General features: G+C 47.8%; 1 protein-coding gene across 6 annotated transcripts in view; it reads left to right on the top strand.

Annotated features, from left to right (window-relative positions):
• The window catches only part of CUX1 (cut like homeobox 1), a 348,569-nt gene that overhangs the window by 178,368 nt on the left and 146,098 nt on the right, over positions 1 to 24,103 (top strand). For all 6 annotated transcript variants that reach the window (XM_043915056.1, XM_043915055.1, XM_043915053.1 and 3 more), the window contains one exon: positions 11,825 to 11,903. In XM_043915056.1, the coding sequence (XP_043770991.1) occupies positions 11,825 to 11,903 (79 nt within the window). The remainder of the gene's footprint in view (positions 1 to 11,824; positions 11,904 to 24,103) is intronic.

The raw sequence follows: 24,103 nt of genomic DNA, 5'->3' as shown, positions 1-24,103 counted from the left end.
TCTCTTCTGTGTGACACCCCGCCCGCCCCCTGCGCCCCCCACCCCCTGCCTCTCTGGTGCCTCCTCTCTGGGGACACAGCTGAGAGTAGCAGAAAAAACCAAACAGACACATCCCAGATTTTGAAAGGAGACAGAGCTGGATTTGAGTCCTGACATCATCTTTTACCTGGGTGACCTTGAATGAGTCATTTTAGCTTCTCTGTGCCTCATCCATATAACGGAAAATCTGCACTACGTAGCAGAGACGTAGCAGAGACGTGTATGTGTGTGTATTTAAAGATCATGGTGTCAAAGCAGGGCTGATGAAGAGGAAGCTCTGGTTATCAGTCACAGACTCCTCCGGTTCCTTCAACCTCTTAAATCCCCCTGGAATGAGCCCCAGCCTCCCAAGGCTCTCACGCACACCTGCCCATCCCTGCTCAGGTGATCCTCTTCCTTCCCATCCAGAGCAACCCTATCACTTCCTGGTTGACAGCCTCTGGGACTCCCAGAACCTTTCAGCATGAGGCTATGGCCGCAGGCTTCGCCCCAAGGCTGCCCCCTCCCCACCTCACACCCCCAACCACCCCCTCCCCCCCCCCACACACACATACACACACAAGCTCTGCTCCAGGCGTAGCTGATCCTGCACTTGTGAGCAGGCCACATTGTGTTTACATGGGTTCCCCCTGCCTGGAAGCCCTGCCCCTCCCATCACATGGGAAGCTGCCCTGAAGTGTGCACAACACAAGATGCAAAACAGTATCTATAGCACCCTCCTGTGTGTGTGTGTTTTAAGGGAGACAATGTGTGTATACAGATGCTTATAAGTGCATAAAATATTTCTGGAAAGATACTCAAATGAATCTTTGCCTCCAGGCCAGGCATCTGGGTGACAGGTAGATGAGGATGGGAAGGAAACCTACTTTCCACGATATGTTTATACTTTTTGTCTCTCTTTTCTTTTTTTACAATTAAATGGTTTTTAGTGTATTCACAAATTTGGGCAGCCATCACCAAAATCCAGTTATGGAACGTTTTCATCATTTCAGAAAGAAAGCTCATACCCATTAGCAGTCACTCCCCATTCACCCCACTCCCAGTCCCTGGCAACCACTGATTACTTACTCTCTGTCTCTAGATTTAACCATTCTCAGCATTTCATGTAAATGAAATCATTCAACATGTGGTCTTTTGTGACTGGCTTCCTTCACTTAGCATGTTTTCAAGATTTCCCCATGCTGGAGCCTGTATCAATACATCATTCCTTTTTATGGTTGTGTAATATTCCGTTCTGTGACTGTGTCACATTTTATCTGTTCATTATCAGTTGATAGCCGGAGGGGTATTTTCTACCCTTTGGCTATTTTGAATAATGCTGCTAAGAACATTCATATACAAGTTTCTTCAGAGAGAATCATTTTCATCTTTCTTGGGTATATACCCAGAAATGGAATAAGTGCAAAATAAGCAGACTTAAAATCATTGTGTAGTAATAACTTGCATGGCAAACCAGGTGTGATCTTGAGGCTTTCCAAAATGAAAGGCTTGACATTGAAAATTGGACCCTATTGATGACCTGTCTGACAAGGCTGGCGGGGAGGTGTTTGAATGGGGTCTTAATGCTCTCGTTTTCATTAACTAGTCCCTGTGGCAGGAGTTTATTAAATTGCAAATCGGAGACTCGGTTTAAAAAAAAAAAAAGCAAAATACATTAATAGTAACTCTATGTTCAATGTTTTGAGGAGCAGCCAGACTGTTTTCCTGTGTATGTCATTTTATATTTCTACCAGCAGTGTGTGAGGATTCCAGTTTCTCTACATCCTCTCTAACGCTTATTATCTTTTTTATTATAGTCATCCTAGTAGGTGTGAAGTGGTATCTCACTGTGGTCTTGGTTTGCATTCCTGATAACTATTGATGTTGAGTATCTTTTCACGTGCTTATTGGATATTTGTATATCTTCTTTAGAGAAATATATATTTAGATCCTTTGTCCATTTTTAAATTCAGTTATTTATCTGTTACTATTGAGTTGTAAGAGGTCTTTATGTATACTGGATACTAATCCCTTATTAGATACATGATTTGCAAAAACTTTCTCCCTTTATGTTGGGTTGTATTTTCATTTTCTTGATAGTGTCCTTTGAAGCACAGAAGGTTTAAATTGTAAAACTCAATTTATCCATTTTTCATTTGTTATTTGTGCTTTTGGCATCATAACTAAGGTCATGAAGATTTATATCTGTGTTTCCTTTTTAGAGCTTTTGTAGTTTTAGCTTTTACATTTTGGCCTTTGATTCACTTTGAGTTAATTTTTCATACAGTGTGAGGTGGAGTCCACCTTTGTTCTTTTGCACATGGGTAACCAGTTGTCCCAGTTCTTCTCCTGCTGCTCTTTTACCCTTGCCACAAATCATTTGACCAGGGGTTTGTTACTGGGCTCTTAGTTCTAGTCTGTTGTTCTGTATATCTGTCCTTAAGCCAGTGCCTCACAGTCTTAGTTAATGCAGCTTTGTAGTAAGTTCTTATAGTAAGTAAGTTGTATCGAGTCCTCCAGCTTTGTTTTTCTTTTGGGGTTACTGCATTTGCATATGAATCTCAGGACTAGCTAGTCTTATCCTTCAGTGAAGCCAGCTAGGATTTTGATGGGGATTGCATTGTACCTGCAGACCGATTTGGAACTTTTGCCATCTTAACAATAAATTAAACCTCCCAAACCATGAATATTTCTTAATTTCACTTCCAGATTGTTTACAGCTACTGTATAGAAAGACAATTGATTTTCCTATATTGATTTTGTGCGACCTTGCTGAACACCATATATGTTTTTATACTTAAAATGAATTCTGTTTACTATATACATATTATCTGTTCACAAAATAGTGTTTTAAGTGTCTCAGGTAGGCATTCACCCTTGGAGAAGCCTCTCCTCTAGCCCTGCTGTGGCTTCCCTGTGGAGGGTGGGGAGACGGCCCCCTCCACCCTGTGTCCTCTGAGAGTGGACGTGGAGGCTCTGGCCACAGAGGATAGGCTGGCACACGTCCTGGCACATTTTAGCCACTCCTTAAATGATTTTATTGACAAAGTGAAGGAATGAATGAACTAGTAAGACAGGCGTCAGCACATCCCACCTCGGAAGTGCTCTGCTGTTTACGAAGGTTTTCCTGCTGTTAAGCTGTGATCTGCCTTTCTGTAACTTCTACCTGTTGTTTTTGGTTTCTTGCTCCAGGGAGAGACAAGATAGCTATCTCCTCACAACAGCTGTTCAGATACACATTGATGGCTGGAATGTCAGATGTACATGAGAGGGCTTTGTAAACCATACAGAAAGACTGACTTTTATCATCTTTACCGTGTTGCTCTTTTATCATCTTTACCGTGCTCTTGCTATCCTCCGCCACGGGTCTTCTCTGTGCCCCCCACCTCACCCCCACCCACTCTTCATGGCACTGTCTTCTGGAATTCTCCAGTCTGTTACTCCTGGGAACTTTGGGGTTGGAGGGGTAGTTAAGGACTGTGTCATCAGTTTATGTAAGACGTACTTTCATGTCATGACCCAGGTCTGCACTGCATTGCCTTTATGACCAGACCTGCCCTCTGGGGTTTGGGCCCCCTGCTCTGAGCAGGGTAGGGATTTCCAACAAGTCCTGTTCAGTTCTCTGCAACAGGGAGTACCGTGAGCATGACTCTTCCTTACTGCCCTCTGGGTCTGGGTGCTGGGAGTCATGAAGGAACATGACCTTGAGCGACAAAGCTGCTGGTGGCAGCTGGGCTCCCACTCCTGTTTCCAGCCTCTCATCTCTCCACATCGCTCCGGAGGTGGCCGGAGGGCATCTCCTCCAGGATCCTCTCATCTTTTTTGGCTATAGCAGAATTGGTACTTGCCAAGCATTAAGTAGACGTATACTTAGAGGAGAATTCCTGGGCTCTCAGCTAATGCGATCTTCTCTCAGAAAGTATGTTCCTCTTACGTGGCTGGGTTCAGTTAAAATTAGAACTGGGAAGCTGTGGCTTCATCCGCATCTGTTTTGGACAGGACCTTGGTCATTCTCCGTTGCCTTCTGGAATTCCATGTGGCTCTCACATTGTGTTTTGTTCTGGAAAGAATTCTGCAGCCAGACGTAGAGACAGAACTATTCTTTCGTATCCCTGCAGCTTTTCTGGAGCCTCACTGGCCCATGGTCCAGCAACGCACATCGATTTGAAAATTGCATTAATGGTCTGTGTTTATTTCTAAGTCATTAGTTTGTACGCTCCCAGGGTGTAGCTAGCAGATTGTTCCTGAGTGTGCTATTGCCACCATGGTGCCTTAAATGTTGTTTAAGTGTCTCTGTCCTTGAGCCTTTCTGGCTTTCTGCTGGGCTGGATGGCAGCGGGGGCCAGCCTGTGCTGTAGTGGGAAGAGTGCAGATTCGGGCTTGTTCAGGAAGATGTGGATCTTTACTCAGCTTCTGCATGCTCCCGACCATTCCAGATACTCACAGTTCATTTCACAACCACTCAGCAATGCACTAAACAGATGAAGAGACCCAGGTGTAAATTAAGTAACCTGCCCCCAGATCCTCCAGCCATCAGTACCCAAGTCTGCATTCCTTCAAAACATACAGTCTTTCCCGCCCACACCCCCCCAGCCACATGGCCCCAGTCCCAGTGCTGAGCTGGGTGTCATCATATCGGAGTAGGGGTGTTGCTTGGGGGCTTGGTTCTGAGCAATTTGGTCAGTTTCTGCATCTGAGAAATGGCACTGCCCATATGGCAACCCCCATCACCATTCACAGCACGAGAGTTCTTCTCCCCATTTTGCAGACATAGACCCTGAGGCACAGAGAGGCTGATTTAGGGGCTACGGCTCAGCCTTGTTTTTCTGGCACTGTACCATCTCCTGGCCCCAGGTGCCTCCGGCCTGCCTACCACCTGTGCCTGGCAAGTTTGAGCAACACCCTGAAAGGATGACCCATTTCCACTTCAAAATACGCCACACTGGGCAGTCATCAAGGCCCGTCATTCTGTTTCGTATCTTTTTGGTGATCCCTGGGCCCTTGCACCAAGTCCACGCTGTTGTCCATCTGCACTTCACAGCTGGCATGACAAGGCACTCTGTGTGTGGCCATGGGGGTAGCCCAACTGGGCCGTGTCCAGCATCCACAGCAGCCCGTTCAGGGTACCCAGTGAATAGCATCCTTTTCACTGTGAGTGGAGTGTGCAGCAGTCACGGCCCTGGGACTCAGGCCACGCCGATGGAGATGCTGGACTCACCAGCCTACAAGCAGAGCGTAACAGCAGCCACCAAGGCTCCAAGCCTCCCAAGCACTCGGCCCACTTGCTGGCAATGTGCACGCATTTTTTAAAAATATTTACAAAAAGCCTGTGAAGAGGTCTTATTTGCTTCCTTTTAGAGATGACTTACCCTGACTGGTTCCTCTCCACTCACAAAGCCCCTCTCTGCTCTGCCCTCCACTGACACCTCCTCCCCAGGGTCCTCTAGTTCTGACTAGGGCAGTTGGCTCCTCTAAACCAGACCAGAGATTGGCTGTCATGATGCTGCATTTCTTTTTCTTGTTCAGTCACTCAGTCATGACCGACTCTTTTCAGCCCAATGAACTGCAGCAAAACAGTCTTCCCTGGCCTTCACCATCTCCCAGAGTTTGCTCAAACTCATGTCCATTGAGTCGGTGATGCCATTCAACCATCTCATCCTCTGTCGTCCCCTTCTCCTCCTGCCTTCAGGCTTTCCCAGCTTCAGGGTCTTTTCCAGTGATTCAACTCTTCACATCAGGTGGCCAAAGTATTGGAGCTTCAGCTTCAGCATCAATCCTTCCAATGAATATTCCAGGCTGATTTCCTTTAGGATGTACTGGTTTGATCTCCTTGCAGCCCAAGGGACTCTCAAGGGTCTTCTCCAGCACCACACTACTTAGACTAAAGTGCAGTGGATAGTACCAGCCTTCTCGAAGCTCTCAACTGTAGAAAACTACCTTCTCTAACCTGATCTTCCAAGGTCCTCGATGTTATAAAAGTCACCAGTGAGCCTAGAGGCCTCTCTTGACCTGTGCAGACTTCTCAGCCTGGAATCTACCCTTGTTCATGCGCAGACATACCCCAGGAGGCCTCCCTTTTTAGTCAAGACCTGGGGGCTGGGGGCGGGGGTGGAGGTCAAGAGAGGAAGGTGCTGCTGACCTGGCCTGGGACAGACCATAGGTTGGGGAGAGGATGCTTCCAGATGTGAGGCATCCTTGCTCAATGTGGGAAGTGGGCAGAAAGAGACTCACCATGAGCTCAGGTGGTCCAAGGACCAGCACAGCTGCAGTGTGCAGGCTTCTCACTGCGGCGACTTTTGCTGCCGAGCACGAGCTTTAGGGCTCTTGGGCTCAGTAGCTGTGGCCACGGGCTTAGTTGCTGGAGGCATGTGGGATATTCCCGGACCACGGATGGAACCCGTGTCCCCTGCATTGACGGGCAGACTCTTAACCACTGGACACTGGACCACCAGGGAAGTCCCACATGTTGTCTTTATTCAGAGATCGCAGTGCAAGAAGCGGCTCCTCTGAGGTTGTGCTGTTCTCACGGCAGGGAGAGCTGAACCACATACTCACTCTTAGGTCTTACACGCAGACAAAGCATGTGGCATCACCACTTATGTCCCACGTGGCCCAGTCTGCCACCTGTGGGCCAGAAAGCCCCCACAAGTCATGTGGCCGTGGGCAGAGACAGGCGATGCCCTCACAGGGAGGGCAGACAGTGAGGGGAACAGTCGCTCACACCCTATAGGACGCCCCACGTCCCACAGTGCAGCTCTGCTAGCTCCCAAAAGGTTGGGTGTTCGCTCACCCCTTCTAAATCTCGGGAGTCTCACTGTCGATTTCCATTAACGGCCTCTAGCCCTGGCCTCTGAGTTCTCATCCTGCTGGAAGCAAATATTAATTGAGATTTGAAATAAAACCCCTTTTTGTAGACCTTTATCTTGAATGTTAATCCTTATTACAGAAAAGCCCAACTCAGCATTATAAAACTGATGTTGAAAGGATAACTGTTGGATCCAGGAAACTCTTGGTAGAATCACAGGGTGGGCTTCTGGGTGGGGTGGGGATGAGAAGTTCAACATAAGAGGCCGGCCGGAGACCGCGGAGATGTGTGATGGGAAAGGATGCTCCCCTGCGCTGGCTCCAACCAGGTGCCTATCATCAGAGAAGCAGGTTACCCCCCTGCTGACGAGTCACAGCACTCTCTACACAGTAAGCATTTTCATAGACTTCAAGCTGTACCCCTTCATGATTTGCTCACTTCTGCAAATAAAACAGTTGACCAATGTAGGTAAATATTTATCCTCACAATAAATATGTATTCAGCACCTACTATGCGCTCGCCGTCAGGAGGAAAGCCTAGCACGGGCTCTCAGGGAATCCCGGGTCTCCCGACGGAGTCTCATCTGCAGTCCTGGACCTTTGGGACAATCCCATGTGGTGATGGGAGTGGCCGGCAGCCTGGAGATGATCAGCTGAGCCTGGAGGATCAGAGGAACATTCCAAGGAGGCGCCTTCCAGGCTGCGGGGAAACTGCTCACGTATTGAGGGAATAGGGAGTGACCGGGTGTGGCTGGAGTGCGAGGCGAGGCGGGTCCCCAGAGCAGAACAGGTTTTACCCGGAGCCTGAGCACCGCCAGAGCTTCTCCAGATCTGTCCGAGCTCTGCCAACAGCAGCCCCTCTGTCCTCTGCTGCTCCTCGCGGTGGCCCTGCGGGCGTGTGGGCGGTAGACAGAGTCTCTGCCTCCGGCTAGCTTTGCACATTAAGTAGCCAGAATGTCTAACCCAGGACCTGCCATCCAATCTGTGCCTAAGACCTCACCGCAGACCTCTTCTCGTTCACAAACCTCTTACCCCTTGTGCCAAGGGGCTGCCACGCCGAGTTCTGGCTCAAAGGTAGGCGCTGAGGGCGTGAGGATGAAGATGACACCGTCTCTTCCTCTCTCACAACATGATAAGAGGGACAGACGGGGCCCCACTTCCCTGCACCAGGCACTGAGCACTTCATCCCCCTGGGCTCCCCCACCCGCCCAGCCCTGGTCGGTGGGACTGGCACACAAGGCCGGCCAGCCTGGCTCCAGGGGAACCCGGCACAGGCACCCTGGGGCCAGTGGAGCCTGCACTGAATCTGGCAGCACAGCCAGGTCTTCAGGGGGCAGAGATGCCAACAAGGGGCGCTCAAGGAAGAGAAAGCATGGAAGTGAGCAGCCCCGGGCCACAGCATGGGAGAGCCCACCCCAGAAAAGATGGAGCTGGGTGAGGGGGAGGACAGACCCAAACTCCGGGCCCAAGCCCGCGGCAGGAGTCAAAAGAGTGAGTGAGCAGAGGAAGTCTCAAAATTGCCAGCATCAACAAATGCTTCCAGGTTTGGAAACCTTGGAAGAAGGCTTGGGGGGCTTCATCAAGGAGAAACTCACCCACACATGGCGCTCTCGCCACCTCTCTTAAGAATCCTCAGCCCAGTTGCCTAATGCGTTAATAAAGCTCAGCGGCCTGGCCTCGTTCTCGCAGGACTGGGTTGAGTGTCCTTGCATCTGTGCAAACAGAGCACAAAGAAGACACAGGCTAGAGGTTCCTGTACTAATTTGCTAGGGCTGCCGTAACCAAGTGCCGCAGACTGAGCGGCCTCCACAGCAGGCACATGCTTCTCACAGTCTGGAGGCCAGAGGCCAAGGTCAGGGTGTCCGCAGGGCTGGCTCCTTCTGAGGGCCGTGAGTGAGGGTCTATTCCAGGCCCCTCCCCTGGCTCTGGTGGTTTGCTGACCATCTCTGGTCTGTAGGTGCCTCACCCACATCCCTGGCTTCCTGCTTAAGTGAGCTTCTCCTGTGTGCATGACTGTCTCTGTGTCCAGATGTCCCTTGTTTATAAAAACAGGGTCATGTTGGATTAGGGCCCATCCTAATGACCTCATCTTAACTCGGTCATCTGCAAAGACCCTATCCCCAAATAAAGCCACGTTCATGAGTACTGGGGGTCAGGACTCTCAGACAGGGTTACGGTGCAATCCATACCAGTCCCAAGTGTGTCGTGTAAGGCACCCACCCCTCCCCCACATCCCCACCAACCTCCCAGACAGGAGAGAGAGGACAGTGTTCAGGATCCTTCCACATCCCGTGCTCTGCCCCCTGTAGAGGCAGCCACCTTTGTGGGCTCGGGCCCAATTCCTGGGAAGCGGGGGTCCTCTCTAGGCAGATCTGGAGCCGAGCAAAGAAGCGTCTGTGGGTGTCGGGAGGCATGGAGAGCAGCCGGGGCCTCTGCCCTGCTTCTGGGGCAGACTCTGATGCCCATGGGCACAGCGTACACGGGAGGTCGCAGAAAGGCCTGGAGCGAAGGGAGAACTTGAGACAGCTGGAAAGGCAGCTCCAAGTATCCCCCTTTGCTCAAAACACTGATGTAGGCGGTGGTTAGGAACCGTTGAAATAATACTGCTAAGGCATTCCCCAAATTATATAATAGACATTGAAAAGACTTTATATGTTCATGAAAGCCCAATACAAAATTTTCCATACAGTTTGATTTCAACACATACACACACACACGTTTGAAACATCTTTATTGATATATAATTCACATACCGTATAATTCACGCATTTAAACCTGGCATTGACTTTTACTACAGTCGTGATCAATCGTGTGACATTTCATCACCCCAAAAAGAAACCCACACCCCTTAGCTGTCATCCTCTGAGTCCCCCGCCCTAGACAACCACTAATCTACTGTCTCTATAGTTTGCCTACATGCCTACCTTTCATTCAAAATTAAAAGGAAACAGCAGACAGAGAAATGACTTCCACTGGTGAATGGCAGAATTAGGGGGTTAATTTTCCTCTTTATTTTTTAATATATTTCTAATTATACAATGAATGTGAACTGCTAAGAATCAGAGTGGGGGGAAGGATTTTATTTTAAAAATAAAGAGAGGACTACCTTGACATTTTTAAGTGGTCCTTGTGGATTATTTGGAAAACATGCCCAAATCACAACCCTGTTTTATCAGGGGAGAAAGTGGGTCTGAGTCCTCAACGACTTCCTTCACATGGGCATTTTGCAGCACGACTTGGTAGAAGTTGGAAGTGCATGCACTGTACTTTTTTTTCCACTGCCTTGGATTTCCCGAGACCTGCCCTGCTCCCTCTCCCACAAACCTTGTGTCCCCTTCCCCAGGATCTTCCCGTCTTAAATCAGGTGACCTCTGTCAGCCCTTAACAAATTGTTGGTTGGCTCAGGTGAGAGGCCCTATAATTACACCACATCCTTTTGCCTCTTTAATAACGTTGGAGACAGAGTATAATTCTGTGAGGGGACAGAGGAATATATAATTTAGTGTCCTTTTCCTGAGCCAGCGTGAACTCCGTGCGTGTAGCATCTTGCACGCTTCAGGGGTAAAAAGTGATCTGTTGTCTGAGTGAACGTGTTTGGGGAGCAAAATACGTTCTGAGTCCAGCCAGCCACCGGAGCCTCTTTGGATGCGTGTCCGGCGTGCTGGGGACACGTCACCTTTCTCTGATGAATAGACTTTTCACTGGAGGGAAACCAACTCAGCTGGGTTGGTTCATGAGACACACTGATCCTGGCCACTGAGGCAGGAATTCACTGTCGCCTAAGCTCGAAACCCAGACACCGTCCTTAACACTCCTAGATCCTCCGAGTCTCACATCAGCTCAGCTGGACCTGGGCTCTCTGCTCGGCCTCTTTCCCACAGTCCCCTCCGCCGCTGCCCTGCATGTTCTCACTGGGGCAGAGGCAGCAACCTGGTGGGAAAGGTTGCCTCCTTCCTGCCCCTCCTGGCCTCCTTCCACTCTGACTCAGGTCTGGACAGTGCACCGACCCCCTCACCTGGCCAGTCTCACACCCATGTATCCGTGCGCCCCGCCTCCAGCAGCCCCACATTCCCTGGGGTGTTAGAGCCCCATCCAAGTTTCATCTGGATTCTATGGACAGAACACAGGTGGACACGTGACTGTCCTACAAGTAGAACATGTAACCATGTGTGTGTGTGTTTTTAGGAGGAGGGTCTCTGATTTTCAGAAAATTCTTCAAGAGGACCTAAGGGCCCGCAGGTTTCAGAACCTTGGTGTTTGGATGTGTTCCTCCCCTTTCGTGTCACCTCTCCACCTGGTGAGCTGCTCTTGAGGACCCTGCTCAGATGTCACCTGCTTTCTTGCTTGACACCCGTCCCCTTCTTAGTGTCCCCAGGACTCTGCTTACCAAGCACTTCCCTGGCTGGGATTCGTTTATCTGGCTGTGCTAGGTCTTAACTGCAAGCACACGTGATCTTCAGTTGTGGTGTGTGTGGAATCTAGTTCCCTAATCAGGGTTCGAACCCAGGCTCTCTGCATTGGAATCATGGAGTCTTAGCCTCTGAACAACCAGGGAAGTCCCCTAGCTGAGATTTCACTACTCATTTACATACCTCTTCCCCAACTGGACCACGAGCCCCTGGAGCTGAGAGCTGTCCCTCTCTGCCCCGCCTCCGTGCGGAGTCTGGCCTGTGTCAGCTCTTAGTCTATACTGGTGGAAGAATAGTCTACACTGGTAGAAGAAAGAAAGAGAACGTGTTCTCTTGGAGAGCCCCAACTTTGTTGGGCAATGGGACTGCCCTGTCTAGTTCCCCTTCAACGGGCTAGCACCCGTGGATTTTCTCCCTCTTGTGTGTTTGTAGATGTTTACACTAAGAGGTTGAAGGCCCAGTTGTCCAGCATTTCCATGAAGAAATCAGACTCCCATTTGCCGTGGGAACTCACTAGACAAGCAATGATTATTAAGTCACCTCTTGACAAATTTTGAGCTCTTTGTTCTTTTCTTCTTCCCGTTTCCTTTCAGATTGATGCACTGAGTAAAAGAAGCAAAGAAGCTGAGGCAGCCTTCTTGAATGTCTACAAGAGATTGATTGATGTTCCAGGTAAGCCCAGCACTTGCAGCCCATCTATGGGCATTGTGTCTGGTGAGTCAGTGGGTTTCTGATGGAGCTGCCATGTTTAGCTTTGGTTTAAAATGCTGCACGTTTCACAGAGAAGAAATAGAACCTGTGTGTGCACTATGCAGATGCCCTGGATGTTCACGGTTCTGGGCTGACCAATTCCATGTTCAGGAATGGCTTCGATAGGGCACCTGGCATGCCTTGCTCCTCTCCCAGGTCATCCAGGGAATCAGTGACCTCTGGCCAAGTCTTTCACTTCATATCAAAGGGCAGGTGGTAACCCATTTAACTACAATGTGTAGGAGATGGTTCTTCTTTTGAAGGCAATAAAGAGCTACAATTTTAATAATGCTTGCTACTGCATTCAGAGAAATAATGGCTCCTCATTCCTTATTTTAGAAAAGCAAGATGGAATTTAGAGCCCCCACTGGTCCCATCAACCCTCTGTCCCCAGGTGGTACACTCAATCCATGGGGAGGTGATAGATACAATCACACGGGTCCCAACTCAGTCCTGAAAAGACTTAGATCAGAAAATGAGCCACTTGAATGCCATCCTCTGCTGACCAAGGAAACCAAATAACCACCACCCTCCCCACCCCGCCCACTAGAGCTGCAAGCTTGCCCTCATTAGGAATCCTGTGTGCATCACCAACACAGCTAGAACTGCCTTAACAAAGCAAAGCAGAAACAAGTCTCCTTTGTATCTGTATTGTATTCTAATTCAAGTCCACTGAGGGCTTTGTGTCCCCTCTGGAAGCCAGAGGCCACACCAAACTAGGAGCAGGAGAACACACTTAGACACTTGGGACAGGGAGCAGGGAGATCCAGATGCCAGGGTCTCGTTATGCGTTCTTGACCACATCTCTTGTTCCTCTATGAACCTCAGTTTTCCCATCTGTAAAATGGAATAAGGTGGGGAAACAGCCTAGTGATGGAGAGGGATTGCCTTTGTTCTAACCCTTTTGCTATCTCAGGGGTTTATCCAGCTCTTAGTTCCAAATTCCAGCCTTCCAACTGTGCCCACCTGGGGTTCCCTGAGTGCTCTGACTGGGGCTTATGTGAAGCCTCCCCCACGGTGAGTGAGTCACTGGTATGCTCTTTCCCGGGCGGCAGCAGCTTGGTGGACCCGCTTGCGTTTTCTTGTGCCAGTGCTAGTTCTGTGTTAGTGACTTAGTTGAAAGTGGGCCAGCTTATTTTGCCTTTTGCCAGAGACCCAGAGAGCCTGCAGCTCTTGTTTCCTAAATAACCTACAGTCTTTTAAAAAAAAAATGTCCAGCTCGTCCCCGGGTCCTTGCTTAGTGAGGTTTCTCCACTGGGAAGCCACTTGAACAAGTCGTTGGGTTTCTTTGTCTGCAGTTATTTTCCATCTTCACTGCCTATTGATAGAAAAGAGACCACTTTTCTCATCAGCACTCCTCTTTGCCTGAGCAGTCCTTCTTCATATACATATATAATTTTTATGGAACTTTGATCATGAGTATATAGTTATATTCTGCTTTTTCCATTTAATGTTATCCCATCATCATTTTCCTTGTATTGGTGATATTCTTCATAATTATCCTTTTTGGCTGGCAGTTTTAATTTCAGGTGGTATGAGCAAATAATGTTTGATGTTTTCTATAATAATAAGAGTTCATCAGAGTACATTTGCATGCCACGTAGATCGCGTTTACCTGCCTCCCAGGTAGTTCTTTCTTACAAATGCTGTGGCCTGACACATCTAACAAGTACTTGAAAAGCAGGAATGGAGCTTGGCACTCTCAACCTGTGTTTTGAAGTCTGCTTGTCGCTCAGATGAAGTAATAGTGTGGCTGAGGCTTACAGGAAGGGCCTGGTCAATAGCAGTGCATTTATTGATGGTCAGTCACATATATGGGGAGAGTCAGAGGGCGTTAACTGTCTGTGGGCTCCAGGCTTCAATCCAGCCAAATCAAGAAACTTACGTGGGATGTGTTAAGTTCTGGTTTCAAGAAACAACTTGGACTTCCCTGGTGGTCCAGTGGCTAAGAATCTGCTTGCCAATGCAGGGAACATGGGTTTGATCCCTCTTCCCAGGTTGCACTAGTGGTAAAGAACCTGCTTGCCAGTGCAGATATGGGTTCAATCCCTGGGTCAGGAAGATCCCCTGGAGGAGGGAATGGCAACCCACTCTGGTATCTTTGCCTGGGAAAATCCCATGGACAGAGGAGCCTGGCAGGCTATATAGTTCATGGGGCCACAAAGAGTAAGACATGACTGAATTGACTTGGCACCAGGAAGATCCCACATGCCTCGGCAACTAAGCCAGTGCGCCACAGCTGCTGAGCCTGTGCTCCAGATCACTGTGCTCAGCCTCTGGGTGGTACTTAGCACTCAGGGTTCATCAAACCAGCACATGTACTTCAGAGGCCTTAGGTTATTGTGGCTAGTACTAACGTCCAGAATGTTTTGGGTTAAGTAGCTATCCAGCCAGCATCCCAAGCTCCACACACCCAGCCTCATGCATGGAGCAGGGGACCCCCTCTGCCCCAGCCCTTTCCCTCCCCAAGTGGTGCAGCTCTGTTGTTCAAAAGAAGCATTGGGGTCACCCAGCTCCTCCCTCTTCTCAGCTTCCACATCCAAAGTCCCAAGTAGTGTTATTTCTCCTTCCAAAAACCTCCTTTAGTTCAAAGACACTGAGTAAACATTTAAACCATAATTGTCCTGGTGTGTCCCCTGAGCAGCTGCCACTTTAAGACCTCGTGTTTACCTCCCTTCTCACTTGTCAGAAACATCCTGCTTCTGTGGCCAGTGTGTGCTATCTTTCCCCACTGCTGTGCCCCTTGGCTCCATGGAGCAACCCCGCAACCCCGTCAGCACTGAGGACGCTGTCCCCTGGCACGGTGCTGAGCACCAGGGATGGAGCAGGGAGCAGGTGGGACAGACAGCTTCCTGTTCTTGTGGACTCGAGAGTCTGGTGGGAATGTGGGCTTCCAGAAGTCATCACACAGATCATTAGTGAATTTTACGTGTGAGCAGTGCTCTGAAGGCAGAGCCCTCTGGGCAAGAGAGTGTAGATGGGGAAGGATGGGGCAGGGTCAGAGGTGGCAGTGAGCCCCAGGGAGCAGGAGGAGGAGAGGGGTGTGATGAGAGTGGCCACGTACCGTATCATCCACACCGGGACAGCATCAGTAGTCCAGGGCCCTGCGCGTCGTTGAGCTGAGTCAGGGAATGCCGTGACTCAGGAGGGAGGGGCCCAGGCCGCTGGAGTAGACCAAGGGTTCTGGACTTTGTCTCACAGACAGACCATTGATGGATTTTAAACAGAGAGATGACGTGATCAGATTTGCATAATGAAGAAGTCAGCCTGACTGCAGTGTGGAAGCAGATCAGAAAGGGGTCCCAGGTGGTATGGGAAGGGAGAGGTGAGGTCACTGGGTTTCCGCTAGCGGGGGTGGGCTTGGGGAGGAATGGACAGTGGAGGAAAGTTACTCAGATGGCCCTCGCCCAGGGCCCAGTTAATGCAGGGTTACTTCATCATCTCTAAATGACAATGCTGTTTATGTGGTTCTATCTGGTTTACAAAATTAAAAGGAAGACCAGCGAGAAGTGTGCCAAGTTAGCCTCCAGTCACAATTCTATTATCGGTTCTCATTATTGTTCCAGTTGAATGTGGTCTTTGCCTTTCTTGTCAACGTCATGGCAGTAGTAGTTTTATATTTAGATTCATAAAGTCATAGCTTTACATCATCAGCCTAAATGGCTTCATCTGTGACTCTTATCACAGATTTTATATCATCATTTATATGATCAACGTACAAATAGCTTACTCTTGCAAATATTTAAAGTTTTTTATTTTAATAACCTCTGATAGGGATTTATATTAATTTGCTAATGGCCACTCACATGAGGAAAAGAATCATAGCCTCTGCCAGCAGCGTGACTTGGAGAGGACACCCGGGCGAGGCCCCAGGTCGGGGAGTCCTCAGCAGCAGACTCCCTGAGCGGGAGGCCAGCATCCTTGTGCGCTGGAATCTCTATTTGTGGGTGAGAGCAGAGGTCAGTGACTGTCAACCACACTGGCCCCAGCAGTGCAAGAAAAAGTTCAAGGTGTGCTGTTCCCAAGTCATACTTACACATTCCCTCTGCCTACATTTCCGGCAGCCACGTGCCAGGCCCGGCACCACCCACCCAAGATGCAAATGCGGCTGAGACGCGGCCCCTGCCCTCCCTTGGGTGGTGCGAGATCACGGAGCGTCTTTGAGAGAATATCCCACAGTTAAGCCGGTGAAGTTAGGCAGCCTCCTTCCCTCTCTGTAATGGAAGAAGAAGTAAATGTCTCTGCTCTTAAAGTGTGACCCTCTCAGATAGCTGGGAAAATTCTAGAATGACCTCCTCTTAAAGGCCCTTGCATAACTGGAATTTTTACTGTGTTCTGAGCACAGTTATCATGGTATGCATAATCTGCCAGGAATTAACCTTGCGTGGGTGACTTCGCTCTTGCTTCTTGATACTTTTTAGATTCTTTACAATGAGCTCGTCTCTATCTCTACAATCGAGGTAGAGGGTGGGGGGGCGGGCAGGGTGAGAGCATACATTTATAAAATATTCAACTCTCAATCTCAGTTGCTGAATAGCCCTTAGTAGCAGGGTAACCAGACGAGAACGTAAGCAGTAGTGGGTGGAGTATTTGTCCACACTTAATAACTGGTATAAAACATAACTGTGCCTTTTCAGTCCCACAAACATCTCTGCAAAGGTGTTTTTTTTTTCAGAAGTTCCTGGAAAGACAAGTGTTGGAGAGCTGGGCAGCGGTGCTGCAGAACTTCTTTGCCCTGGGTGCAGAGTCCATTGGCAGAGCCTTTGCTGGTTCTCATCATCTTCTGGGTTATCTCTGGGCCCCTCCCACCCCAACGCCAACAGAGAGTCATCTCTCAGTCCTTGCTAAGACGTGGTTTAGGTCTTATAGACCCAAAGCCTTCAGACACAAAGGCAGTGCCCAGAAGGGTTGGTTTAAGATTTAAATCTTAGGGAGCCCATGATGAGATGCTTGTGCTCAGGCGTGTCTGACTCTGTGCAACCCCATGGACTGTAGCCCACCAGGCCTCTCTGTCCATGGGATTCTCCAGGCGAGAGTACTGCAGTGGGTTGCCATTTCCTATCTTTACCTGTGAGATAAAACACTCACGGACTCAGGAGACTCTGCTGGCGCTCAGTGCTTCCTGACTGGCCCGGCTCACCTCCTTCCCTTGGATGACTGGCCCACGGTCAGAAGTAGAAAGTGTGAGTTTTCAGAAGTCTCGAAAGGGAACCAGCAGAAGGGAGCCCGCTTTGGAGGCTGCTCTGTCTGCAGCACCCACACCAAGATGCCCCTGCTCCTGGGTGCTGCTGCTTCAGGCCGGTGGGAAGTTTCCATCAGGATTTAAGAAAACCGTCTGTGCTGGAGAAGGTCCCCATCAGCCTCACATCTGAGGATCCAGAAGTAAAACAGGACCATCATCCATTCTAAGAGCTGCTTTTTAATTCTTTTCTGTAAGAATAACAGGGCTTCCCCAATGGCTTAGCAGGTAAAGAATCTGCCTGCAACGCAGGAGACAGTGGACACGCAGATTCAATCCTTGGGTCATGAAGATCCCCTGGAGAAGGAAATGGCAACCCACTCCAGTATTCTTGCCTAGAGAATCCTATGTACAGAGGAGCCTGGCGGACTACAGTCCCTAGTGTTGCGAAGAGCCAGACACGACTGAGTAACGAAACATGCACATAAGAATAACAGAGTGAGCCGGTCCTTTGTGCCCAACAAGCTGTTTTAAGTGAAGACTTGCTATCAGTTAAAACCAGGAAGCACTGTTCAGTCTTTTTTCCTTTCTTTTTTCTACCTGTCTATCCCCTGATGAAGGACGCACAGTAAGACTCCTGGCCAAAAAAAAAAAAGCAACGAAGTCTTATGATCTGTTAGAACTACCCCCTTGCTTCTCATACCAGTCTTTTCACCGACATGCATCTTGGTGGCATTTTGAAGGCCATGTGATGTGGCCACTCCAGCCTGCTCCTGAGAGGCTGCTCCAGTCCGGGTCTTCTAGGCTCCCAGGGTTGGCAGCAGCCCACGGGTGCCCAGGTCCCTCCAGAGAGAACTCTAACCTCGGAGCCTGATAGTAGGAGCCCCTTTGTTTTCAGGTTACCTTTCTGAAACATCTCCATTCACACTTGAGACTCAACCACCGGCTCCATGACAGGAGAGGAGAGGGATGGGGCCTCGGCCGTGGGGTGAAGCTGTGGGTGGCAGGTGCCCCCAACCCCCCTGCTGGGCTGCAGGACCAGAGCTGGTCCGAAGGGGCCAGGGGCTGGTCAGGCTCTAACCAGTGCTGGGGTGACTGTAGCTGGAAGAGGAGGCCGTCTCTCCACCCTCCTCGACTAGCCTGGAACAAACTTGGGGCCCAAGGAGCGGAATGTTTGCAAGCCGAGCAAGCAGCTACACACGCGCTGAGGAAAGGCCAGCCTGACAAGATGGGCATCTGAGGCGCTTGCCGCCCCATCTTCAGGATTCTCCCTCTGGACTCCTGTCCCCATCCCCCAGCCCAGCGGGAGAACTCACTGGTGGTGACTTGGTGACTTGGCTTGCAGTGGGGGCGGGGGGTGGGGGTGGCGTCTTCCCCCCTCTGCTGTGACTGGGGTGGTCCTGGCACACGCGCTATCTAGACAGCTTCTCATCAGTTGCTCATCAGCATGCTAATTGCTGTATGACTAATTATGCCCTGAATTCCAGTTGATTTTCTTAATGAGACAGCTGGGTTAATTATGTAATCGTATGATTACATTAGCCCAGAGTGCCCTGGCGGAGGGGAACGTCTGCTGCGTTCTGATGTCGTCACAGGCTTGGCGCTCACGGGCCGCATCCCCCCGCTCTTCTGCACACAGGTGGACTGGGGTCCAGGGTGTCAGTCTGTGCAGTCCCTCACAACAGAAGCAGCCAGCATCCCGCTGCCCTCCTGCACACACACCCCAGCACTCCACTGCCCCACGGAATCAGAGCCCCAATTCCCAGCCCTTCAGGCCCCCTCCCCTCATGTGGTTGCGGCACCCTCTTCCTCCTCCCAGGACGTACCTGCCCCAGAGCTGTTGGTGTGACAGTGACCAGGGCATCCACACCAGTGTCCCAAAGTCCCTGCAGAACCATGCCGGTTATTCTACATAAGGTCAGAGCTGCCCAGACGGGCCCCACCCTTATTCCCAGCATCCCCCTCACAGGTGCTGTTTCACACCTTTCTTCAGCCCTGATCTCCACACACCTCGTATTTCACTGAGAAGACACACATGCTCAGAGGAGGGTGGCCTCTCCCTCCACTGGCCAGCTCTTTATATGAGAGTCCACTGTGCCCACAGAACCCACCTACCCTGTTATGCTCCTCTTCAGACCCTTTCTCCCTCTGCAGGAGTGTGGGTTCCCCAGACTCTCCCTGGGTGACTCTGACTCTGTCAGGCTTGCAGACGCCATGTGACCACAGGAGAGCAGCTGGTCCCCCACAGCACTACCTCCCACCAGAAATTAGATGACGTCTCCCCCCGCCCCCCACTCCCCGCCACCAGAAAGTAGATGACATCACCATGCACGCAGTGGCTTTGGCCACAAAGGCAGGGGTCAGCCTGCTCTCCTTTCCCTCTCTCACACCTTAGAGCCGATCTATCAGTGAGTCCTGCTGACCTGGCCTCCAGAATGCACCCCAAATCTGACCACTCACCCCGTCAGCCACCCCTAATCCAGGCCTCTGTTACTTCTCACCACCTTGACTCTACCTCCTCCGTCCATCCTTTCTACAAAGTCCATGGTCTGAGTGGTCTTTGAGCTACTTTTGTTCATGTCCCCCAACAGTAAAAAAAAAAATTCAAATTTGTACCCCCCAATATATACTATTTATTTATTTAAATGATGTACATGTGTCATTACAGCAGTGTATGAAATACATTGCCAATCATGTGCTAAAAACAGACTTTAAAGGATGTGATGAAGACTCAAAAGGACTTAAAATTTACATTTTATTAGCAGTACAAAAAAACATTTTGCTCTCAGTAAAAATATATGTATTTTTAGATCAACCTCATTAAATAATTTCACAATTTGTATGAAAATACAAAAAACCCTCGAATAGCCAAAGCAATCTTGAGAAAGAAGAATGGAACTGGAGGAATCAACCTGCCTGACTTCAGGCTCTAACACAAAGCCACAGTCATCAAGATAGTATGGTACTGGCACAAAGACAGAAATATAGATCAATGGAACAAAATAGAAAGCCCAGAGATAAATCCACGTACCTACGGACACCTTATCTTCGACAAAGGAGGCAAGAATATACAACAGAAAAAAGACAACCTCTTTAACAAGTGGTGCTGGGAAAACTGGTCAACCACTTGTAAAAGAATGAAACTAGAACACTTTCTAACACCATACACAAAAATAAACTCAAAATGGATTAAAGTTCTAAATGTAAGACCAGAAACTATAAAACTCCTAGAGGAGAACATAGGCAAAACACTCTCCAACATAAATCACAGCAAGATCCTCTATGACCCACCTCCCAGAATATTGGAAATAAAAGCAAAAATAAACAAATGGGACTTAATTAAACTTAAAAGCTTTTGCACAACAAAGGAAAGTATAAGCAAGGTGAAAAGACAGCCTTCAGAATGGGAGAAAATAATAGCAAATGAAGAAACAGACAAAGGATTAATCTCAAAAATATACAAGCAACTCCTGCAACTCAATTCCAGAAAAATAAATGGCCCAATCAAAAAATGGGCCAAAGATCTAAACAGACATTTCTCCAAAGAAGACATACAGATGGCTAACAAACACATGAAAAGATGCTCAACATCACTCATTATCAGAGAAATGCAAATCAGAACCTCAATGAGGTACCATTACACGCCAGTCAGGATGGCTGCTATCCAAAAGTCTACAAGCAATAAATACTGGAGAGGGTGTGAAGAAAAGGGAACCCTCTTACACTGTTGGTGGGAATGCAAACTAGTACAGCCACTATGGAGAACAGTGTGGAGATTCCTTAGAAGACTGGAAATAGAACTGCCATATGACCCAGCAATCCCACTCCTGGGCATACACACCGAGGATACCAGATCTGAAAGAGACACGTGCACCCCAATGTTCATCGCAGCACTGTTTATAATAGCCAGGACATGGAAGCAACCTAGATGCCCATCAGCAGACGAATGGATAAGAAAGCTGTGGTACATATACACAATGGAATATTACTCAGCCATTAAAAAGAATTCATTTGAATCAGTTCTAATGAGATGGATAAAACTGGAGCCCATTATACAGTGAAGTAAGCCAGAAAGATAAAGACCAATACAGTATACTAATGCATATATATGGAATTTAGAAACATGGTAATGATAACCCTACATGCAAGACAGAAAAAGAGACACAGATGTATAGAACAGACTTTTGCACTCTATGGGAGAAGGCGAGGGTGGGATGATCTGAGAGAACAGCATCAAAACGTATATTATCAAGCGTGAAACAGATCACCAGTCCAGGTTGGATGCATGAGACAAGTTCTTGGGCCTGGTGCACTGGGATGACCCAGAGGGATGGGATGGGGAGGGAGGTGGGAGGGGGTTCAGGATGGGGAACACATGTAAATCCATGGCTGATTCATGTCAATGTATGGCAAAAACCACCACAATATTGTAAAGTAATTAGCCTCCAACTAATAAAAATAAATGGAAAAAAAAATAAATCAACCTCATTGAGGCATAGTCTATACACAATAAAACACCTGTTTTGTGTACAGTTTGATACAATGGCCAGTCAGACAGTCAAGATACAGAACATTCATAACCCCTCAAAAGTTCCCTCACAATCTCAAATGCCAGCAACCTCTGATGTGCTTTCTGTTGACCCAGGTTAGGTTCATCATTTCTGGAGTTTCACATAAATGGGGTCCTTGGGTAGGTACTCTGATGCATCTGACTTCCTCCACTCAGTGTGGTGTTTTGGGGGTTATTCATCCACATTTATTGGGGAGTGGTGTTTCACTGTGTGGATGTATAACAATTTGCCTTCGCATCCACCTGTTTCTGGACTTTTGAACTGTTTCCAGTTTGTGGCTGCCGTGAATAAGCCTGCTAAGTGTTCATAGACAGCTGTATGTGGACGTTTGTTTTCATTTCTCTTAGATAAGTAGCTAGGACTAAAATTCCTGCAGCATAGGGTGGGTGCATGTTCAGCTTGATAAGAAACCGTCGAATGGTTTTTCCAAGTAGTTATGTCATTTTAGCCCCCTCCCCCAATACGTGTGGGAGTTCCAATTGCTCCCTGTCCTCTCCACCATTTGTTGTTGTCAGCGCTTTAGGTGTTAGACATTCTAGTGAGTGTAGAGCATATTTCGTAGTGATTTTAACTTGTGTTTTTCTCAATGACTAATGATGCTAAATTTTTATTGACATGCTTTTGAACCTTCATAGAACTTCACTTCTAAGGCATCTGTTTAAATCTTCTGCCCATTTTTTTTAAATGGGTTGTTTGGCCTGCTGTTGAATTCTAACTTTTATATAGTCTAGATACAAAAGTCCTCTGTCAAATATATTCACTGCAAATGTTTTCTCCCAGTTTCTTGTCGTATAAAAAGCAGAAGTTTTTATTTTAATGAAGTCGAGCTTATTATTTCATTGATCTGAATGTCTATCCTTATGTTAATATTATAATATCTTGACTCTTGTGCCTTTTTAGTCAATTTTGAAATCAGATTATATATAAGTTTTACCTTTGGTCTGTTTTTTTCAAAATTGTTTTGGTTCATTGAGTTTCTATGTAAATTTTAGACTTGACTTGTCAATTTGTACAAACAAGCCTGCCGGGATTTTGATCTGGTTTCCACTGTATCTGTAGATCAATTTGAGGGAAATTGACAACACTACTGAGTCTTCCCAGAAGTCTTCTTTTATCTGGCTTTTAAGATTTTCTTTTTATTCTTCTTTTCAGAAAGTTGACTGCTTATTGGTGTTCTTTGCACTTTTTCTGCCTGGATCTTGTTGAGTTTCTTGGATTTGAGGTTTATAACTTTCTTTGGAAATTTTGCCACTTCTTTCAAATACATCCCTCACCACTTTGGGGGACATGTATGTCAGATTGTTTGTTATTGTTTCACAACTTGCTGAGGTTTTAGTAACTTTTTTTTTTTCACTCTCTTCTCTGTGCTTCTATTTAGGTAGTTTCTGTGACTATGTCTTTGGATTAGTTCTATGGTCTTTTTTATTTTGCAATGTCTAATGTGCTTAAGCCATTATAGGAAATTTTTTTTTTTCATTTCAGATATTCTAAGTTCTAGAATTCTATCTGGCTCTTTATAGCTTCTATTCCTCTCCTTATTATGTTCATGTTTTTCTTTAATCCTTGAACATGCTTATAATAATTGTTTAAGTCTTTGTCAGCTACTTCCATTATCACTTATAATTTCTGGTTCTGTTTTTAATAACTGATTTTGATTGGATGTTGGACATTTTAATTATTAACTGGATTTTGTTGTCTTTCTTAAGAGTGTTGAAATATTTGGGGCAGGCAGTTAAATTACTTGCAGATCCACTCAATTATTCAGAGACATGCTCTGTGCCTTTGGGGACAGGTCCAAACTAGCCTTGACTTTAGGGTTAGCTTAGCCCTCCACTCTGGTGTGGCCCTTTGGTGTCTTCCACTGAACGTCCTGGCTGTTCAACAAGCCTCTCTTCTCAGGCTGGTTGTAACTCAGAAGCCTCCTAACACTCTGTGAATTCTAGGATTTGTTGACTTAAACCTTCCTTGCAGTTCTTTGCCCAGCCTTGAGGAGTTTCACCTGATGCGTACATATGTACCTTATCTTTTAGAAACAGATTTTAGATTATTCCTCTGCAGATTTCTCTCTTTCTCTGCATATCTCCTTCCTTTCCAGTGCTCTGCCCTATAAATTCCAGGTACTTCAGCCTCTTGGTCTTCTGAAATCTATCTTCTCAATCCAAAAGACCATTATGCTCTGCTTGGGTTCCCCCCTTGCCTGTGCTGCAGTCCAGAAAGTATTTCCTGGCAGAAAGTCAGGGTGATCATAAAGCTCACCTTACTTGTTCCCTCTCTCAGGGATCACCATCCTGCTCTGCTGGTTGTTCAACGTCTATAAATGGTGGTTTCATTTAGATTGCCTAGTATTCCAGTTTATGGCCAGAGGTCAGGTC

This window comes from Cervus elaphus, chromosome 10 (genome assembly GCF_910594005.1).
Source record: "Cervus elaphus chromosome 10, mCerEla1.1, whole genome shotgun sequence".
Classification (NCBI taxonomy): domain Eukaryota; kingdom Metazoa; phylum Chordata; class Mammalia; order Artiodactyla; family Cervidae; genus Cervus; species Cervus elaphus.
The sequence above is the reverse complement of the archived record's forward strand: the minus strand, read 5'-3'. Positions and strand labels throughout refer to the sequence as shown.